The 7,248-nt window shown below is 34.4% G+C and overlaps 1 protein-coding gene across 1 annotated transcript in view; it reads left to right on the top strand.

Annotated features, from left to right (window-relative positions):
* The window catches only part of USH2A (usherin), an 829,367-nt gene that overhangs the window by 83,222 nt on the left and 738,897 nt on the right, over positions 1–7,248 (top strand). Inside the window, exons 5-8 of the mRNA XM_028488076.1 lie at positions 2,404–2,698; positions 3,664–3,848; positions 4,319–4,540; positions 5,668–5,761. Of these exons, the coding sequence (XP_028343877.1) occupies positions 2,404–2,698; positions 3,664–3,848; positions 4,319–4,540; positions 5,668–5,761 (796 nt within the window). The remainder of the gene's footprint in view (positions 1–2,403; positions 2,699–3,663; positions 3,849–4,318; positions 4,541–5,667; positions 5,762–7,248) is intronic.

Below are 7,248 nucleotides of genomic sequence, written 5' to 3'. Positions count from 1 at the left end.
TTGGCCATCTGTATGTCTTCTTTGGAGAAATGTCTAGTTAGGTCTTCTGCCCATTTTTTGATTGAGTTGTTTGTTTCTTTTAATATTGAGCTGCATGGGCTGTTTATATATTTTGGAGATTAATCCTTTGTCCATTGATTCGTTTGCAAATATTTTCTTCCATTCTGCAGGTTATCTTTTCATCTTGTTTATAGTTTCCTTTGCTGTGCAAAAGCTTTTAAGTTTCATACACAGTGAAGTAGGTCAGAAAGAGAAAAATATCATATATTAATGTATATATGTGGAATCTAGAAAAATGGTACAGATGAACCGGTTTGCAAGGCAGAAATAGAGACACAGATGTAGAGAACAAACATATGGACACTGGGGGGAAAGCGGGGTGGAAGGGTGGTGGTGGTGGGATGAACTGGGATATTGAGTTTGACATATATACACTAATATGTATAAAATAGGTAACTAATAACCTGCTATATAAAAATAAATAAATAAAATTCAAATTAAAGAAAGAAACTTCTATATCTGCCTTTTAAAATTGCTTTGCTGAATTTGTAAGTGCTAGAGAATATAGAACAATGGAAATGATTAATTATTTTGATATATGGAAAAATCTCAAGAGACTGGGCTATTAGACTTGGAGACAAGAAGAGTGAGTAATTTGAAGTATTGTTATATATTTCTATTTCCAGTGAACAAATAATTATGTAGACTTGGACTATATTTAATGAAGTATTTCCTCATCTTGAGAATAAGTGGCAAATCTTTCTTAGGCATTTTTCAAGACATGTAGGCTTCCATTCTGTTCAGAAAGTTCAAGTGAAATTCTGCCTGAGACATCCTCTGAAGTTTGTTTCCCAAGTTATGATTTGATGATATAATAGTAAATTATTATATGGATGAGTTGCTCTTATTCAATTCAAAAAGAAGAATGTTTATTCCTATTTCTTTAAGGGAAATGCAGATTAGTATGGTGAATTTCCAAATAACAGGACTAGCTCTTGTATAATTGAAAAGCATTGCTCTTGTGGTGCTGCAGTGGTCAGTGGTATGTCCATTAGCAATATAGACATTTTTTTATTAGTCTATATAATCCAGAGATGCCTAAATATAGGATGCTGTACCACTGAAACACAGTCTTGGGGAGATTTACTGCCACTAGCCTCACCATCTTTTAAATCACCTTTGTCTAAAATTCTGATGAGCAGCATTGCAAATAAAGATTTCCCTGAGATAAAGGTCTCACTGGATGGTCACTTTTGGCCCCATGCAACATGTGATATCAATTGAAAACTATGAATGAGATTTAAAGAAGAAGGTGTGCCTTTATGCGATTTAGTGAATGAAAAAGCTTCCTACCTCCTCCATTGCCTTCAGTGGGGTTGGAGAGAAGTCTAGTCTCTCTACTTAGACCTGGGTTACTGGTGTTGGCCTATCTGAAATGTCTGGAAAGGTGCTATGTGGAAGAATGCCTATAAATAGAATGACTGATTCTGCTCTAGATTAGTATATTGCCCTTAATGGAAAAATTAAATATATCTGCCTGAAACTGGCGTTCTTCTTTGACTGTTGGCAGTGGCCATATGATCTGAAGCCATTGAAGCATCTTAGGGTGCCAGAATCTGTACTGATGAGTCACAGGAAACCATTGACAAATGATCTTGGCCTCAGTCCCTTTGCCTAAAACAGCAGCAGATAAAATGATACTTATTTTCTTCTTTCCCATGGATAAATGAGAGACGCTATCTATAACTCTCATTATTTTCAATACATTATTGTTCACTCTCAGTGGTGAGTCAGCTTAACAACCTAAGTTAATGTTGCCTTTCTTTTTATTACAAATAGGCCCAGTAAAATACTATATCTTAATAAATATCTTGATAATCAGTCAAGGACTTGTTCATGCTTCTTGATGTACAAAGTTAACACTTAAGAAAGTACTGTTTTTACACAGAGAATAGACTTGTGGTTGCCAAGCGGGGTGGGGGAGGGATGGAGTGGGAGTTTGGGGTTAGCAGATGCAAACTAGTATATTTAGAATGGATAAACAAGGTCCTGCTGTCTAGCACAGTGAACTATGTTCAGTATCCTGTGAGAAACCATAATGGAAAAGAATGTATGTACATGTATAACTGAATCACTTTGCTGTACAGCAGAAATGAACACAACATTGTAAATCAACTATACTTCATTTAAAAAAAATGTACTGATGTTTTTGACATCCACTTTCTGAGAATGAGTATGTTTATTTGGCCAGGAATGACTTTGATTTTATGTTCTGTTTAGAAAATTATTAAAGCTAAATGGCTGCAAATCAAACAAAATAGTGATAGTCATAGGTAACACTTCTTAGAAGATCTGTCACTGTTGAGCTGTTGGTCCTTACCGTCTGCTTCTTGACTCCCACAGAGAGATTCAGGAAGTTTTCTCTGGAGATCTGCCCAGACTGCATACCCAGTCACATTGCCGTTGCCCTGGCAGCCACCCTCGGGTTCCTCGTTTGGAACAGCGGTACTGTGTTCCTAATGATGCAGAAGACACAACCAATAATAGGGTGTTACGGCTGAATCCTGAAGCCCATCCTCTTTCTTTTGTCAATGATAACAATATTGGTACTTCGTGGCTTTCCCATGTGTTTACAAACATGACCCAGCTTAATCAAGGAGTGACTGTTTCAATAGATTTGGAAAATGGACAGTATCAGGTAATTTGAAACAGTGGGATGTGTGTTAGTTTCCTGCGGTGGCTTCAACAAATGACCACAGATTGAATGGCTTTACACAACAGAAATTTCTTATAGTTCTGAATATAAGTAGTATGAAATCAAGGTGTTGACAGGGCCATGCTCCCTCTAAAGAGTCTAGGGAAGAATCCTTCTTTGCCTTTTCCAGGTTCTGGTGGCTCCTGGCATTACTTGGTTCATGGCAGCATAACTCTAATCTCTACTTCCTTTTTTCATGGCCTTCTTCCTGTTTCTGGGTGTATGTCAATTCTTTCTCTTTCTTCTCTCATGAGGACCATCCTATATCCAGGATTATCTCCCCTTGAGACTCTTAACTTAATTACATCTGCAAAGACCCTATTTTCAAATAAGGTCACTTTCACAAGTACCAAGAGTTAGTACTTGAACACATCTATTTGGGGACACAATTCAACTATAAAGTGAAAATTGAATTAGGCAATTGACCATTACCTTACTAAAGTAGTGTATTATAATGTATGAAATAAAAATATTTCAAAGAAGGTATGTAGGACCTAATTTTTTAGAGAAAAATTAGGGATTTGTGTCAAAATTATATGAAATATTGAAACATCTTTTCAACATTAAGTAGCACAAATTAATAAAAACTGAGGTCCTTATTTTAAATTACTACTTAAGAAATATATAACAATTATTTCATATAAGTAATGTTCTTTTTTCATCTTTATAACAAACTTAATATTAATTTCCACCTTAATTTATAAAATTCTTGAGAAGAGGGACATATATGCAATTATAGAATGTGTAGCTTTTACTATATGGCTATGAAATTTCTGGATATCTAATAAATATTTGGTAATTATCATTATAAGGAAGTAAGCTATTATATTTGAATCTAACAATTCCATGATTTATGCTGATGCGTCAAGCTTAAAACTTCAGTGACAGTAATTAACATCCATTTTCAGGTGTTTTACATCATCATTCAGTTCTCTAGTCCACAACCAACAGCAATAAGGATTCAAAGGAAGAAAGATGACAGCCTAGACTGGGAGGATTGGCAGTATTTTGCTAGAAATTGCAGCACTTTCGGAATGAAAAACAATGGAGAATTGGAAAATTCTGATTCTGTCAACTGTCTTCAGCTTCCCAAGTATGAATATTTTTAAATGATTGTCTTTGAATATATTTAGGAGTTAATTTTTAAGAGACTAATGAGCAGTAGTAACCTACATGTAAGCTAACCAGGTTGGTAGAGACTTCCTTCTACCACCAACTTTCTTAAGGCAGATTTTTCTAGGACTCTTCCCTAAATTGAGTTTTAAACAATGTTTAAAATTCTTGTAAAACTTTAGAGTATCTCTTGCTTACAGTCTCACTTGTGCTTTAAAATTGATTTTCAGATTGTCTACCAAGTTATCTATATTAATAGGATTTTTATTATGTCCTCAAGGAAATATTTTACTATATTTTTCTATAATGCTCTGATATTGTTTGTATATGAAATATATGGAATATGTTTGTTCTCCCAGCATGAAGAATTTAAGCTATTATTAATATTGTGTTGTGATTTTTGTTTTGTCAAAAATATGAATATCTTATGATTTCAAATTTCATCAACAGTTTTACTCCATATTCCCGTGGTAATGTCACCTTTAGCATCCTAACACCTGGACCAAATCATCGTCCTGGATATAATAATTTCTATAATACCCCATCTCTTCAAGAGTTTGTAAAGGCCACACAAGTACGACTTCATTTCCATGGACAGTACCATACAACTGAGACTTCTGTCAGTCCCAGACACAGATACTATGGCGTCAATGAAATCACCATCACTGGAAGGTAGTGTTCCTTACCAAGGTTTCGAGTGTGCTTTTCATTATGAATATTGTTTCTAATTAGACTTTTACCATACTTATTTTAAAATACATTAACTAACATTTTAGAGCAAGCCAGATTCTAATCTTCATGTATTGAATTGGTAACATACTCTTAAGATTTTGTGAGGAGATTTGTATGCGAGTCTTTGCTGTACATAATACCACATTGTTATAAAATCAATTTTCAAAAGCTGTTTGGTTTAGAAGTTATGATACTATGAATCCAACTTAGAAAATATTTACCAAATATTTTGCTTGGTTTGTTCTGGAATATAATTTTCAAGTATTCTTGAAATCAAAGAGCAGGAGCTAGTTTTAGATTTATAGTTACAACTATAGTACCAGCTAGTTTATAAGTGCTGGGCTTGGTATCCCTGAGTCCACAATTCACAGTTTTATGAGGAATATCTGTTTTCCTTTAAAGGAAAAATCTCATATACTCTAAGTAATTTATAGATATCTGATCTAATTGAGAACAAATTTAAACGAATAGCTGGAGAACTAGGAGGCAGCATACTCCCTAGTATGGAAATTGTGCATATATAGACAATATTTAAAATTGGTTTGTGCTAGAAGAATGATATATCTTGTGAATAAAGAACATCTTTCAGAACAGATCAGAATATCAACATGTAAGTGTTATTTGTTAAGTCATAGCACAATGAAAAAATAATACTATTAAATTTTCACCATCTAATTTTGGGGAAAAAATTGAAATTTGTTAACTTTATTTTCCAGTTTATTCTGAACTGTATAGTCTTAACTGTGTTTTCAATAGTTTCAGTAAATGCCTTTTCTTGGCAGGTTTGTCACATGGTTAATATAGGTGTAAACAACCCAAGATGGGCATGAAAATTACCTTCATGGTCAATGTGGTTTGGATATTAATGATGATCCTTCCCGTACTTAAGTTAATTTAAAACTGTTATGAATATACACATGATTAAAGAGAAACTAATTTTTGTGTTAACACATTTGTCTCCCTTGTTGGATTCACATAGTGGAGATATATATATATATGCAGGTCTTTAAATATATTCATGATTGAGCTGGTGTTTCTAAGGAGTTATCTGATGCTCATGTTCACAGGTGTCAGTGCTGTGGTCATGCTGATAACTGTGACACGAGAAGCCAGCCCTATAGATGCCTCTGCTCTCGGGAAAGTTTCACTGAAGGACTTCATGTGAGTTCTCTGTTTATGCATGGAAATCTCAAAAAAGAGGGGTTGGGATGTTGAATATAAATTTCTTAAACTTGATTTGGTCTAATTTCTGGGTATGAATAAAAGTAAATTGATATGAACTTAAAATGTTAATTATTTCAGAAAACTTTTTCATAGAGAAAAATTAAAGCCATCAATAAATTTGAAATTTTAATTTAAAAATACTCTAAGGGAGAAATAACAACTAATACTAAACCCAGAGATTTTCTTTTTCCTTTCTTTTTTCATCTTTGTTTCATCAGCATTATCATGTTTATCATATATATATATATATATATTTTTTTTTTTGTGGTATGCGGGCCTCCCTCTGCTGTGGCCTCTCCCGTTGCGGAGGACAGGCTCCGGACGCGCAGGCTCAGCGGCCATGGCTCACGGGCCCAGCCGCTCCGCGGCATGTGGGATCCTCCCAGACCGGGGTGCGAACCCGGTTCCCCTGCATCGGCAGGCGGACGCGCAACCGCTGCGCCACCAGGGAAGCCCTATCATATTTTATAAAACAATTTTTAAGGTATCTGAATAAGTGGCACTGAAAAAAAAAGGGTCACATTACTACACCTAAAGGGTAAATTTGTGCAAAGGTATATAAAGAGATCTTTATGTACTTGCATCAAGTTTAGTTCATTACTGATATCAGGAATTTTAAGTGGTTAATTTGAAAATCTACAGTAAAATTACTTAGAAATTACATTATTTTAGCTTGTCTATGATCATCAGGGTAAGTTTCATAGTTGAAGTGGAAATGTAGTTACATCTTTAGGAATAAGAGGTAAATGAAAAAAATTTGAGAGAAATTTGTTAGAAATATTCAGCATAAACATCAGTAACAGCTCACATGAAAGAGGGTTACAGCAGCAGTAACAGTCATACCAAAAATAAAAGTTAAGAGTATGGAGTCTTCAGTAAATGGTGTTTAAAGCAATTGGCTGCCAATTTGTATGAAAATAAAGTTCGAGGCCTACCTCATAACATGTACAAAAATCTAGGCGCTTAAAGAATTAAGTGTAAAAATAACTGTAAATTTATTAAAATAGCGATTAGAACAGTATTTCTAAATCTCAGGTGGGGGGTCTATATAATTGTAGCATATGAAGTACACAAAAAACAAACAAACATATCAGGAGTCATGAAAAAATATTGACATATTTTCTTATATAAATATTTGAAATTCTTTATAGTGTAAGGGCTAAAATAACTATAGTGTAATGATAAGTGATGGGGCTGATAGAAAATATTTACATCGTATTAACAGATAAAGATTTTTTTAAATCTTTATTGGAGTATAATTGCTTTACAATGGTGTGTTAGTTTCTGCTTTACAACAAAGTGAATCAGTTATACATATACATATGTCCCCATATCTCTTCCCTCTTGCATCTCCCTCCCTCCCACTCTCCCTATCCCACCCCTCTAGGTGGTCACAAACCACCTAGCTGATCTCCCTGTGCCAT

This window comes from Physeter macrocephalus, chromosome 4 (assembly GCF_002837175.3).
Source record: "Physeter macrocephalus isolate SW-GA chromosome 4, ASM283717v5, whole genome shotgun sequence".
In the NCBI taxonomy this organism is placed as follows: Eukaryota; Metazoa; Chordata; class Mammalia; order Artiodactyla; family Physeteridae; genus Physeter; species Physeter macrocephalus.
The sequence above is the reverse complement of the archived record's forward strand: the minus strand, read 5'-3'. Positions and strand labels throughout refer to the sequence as shown.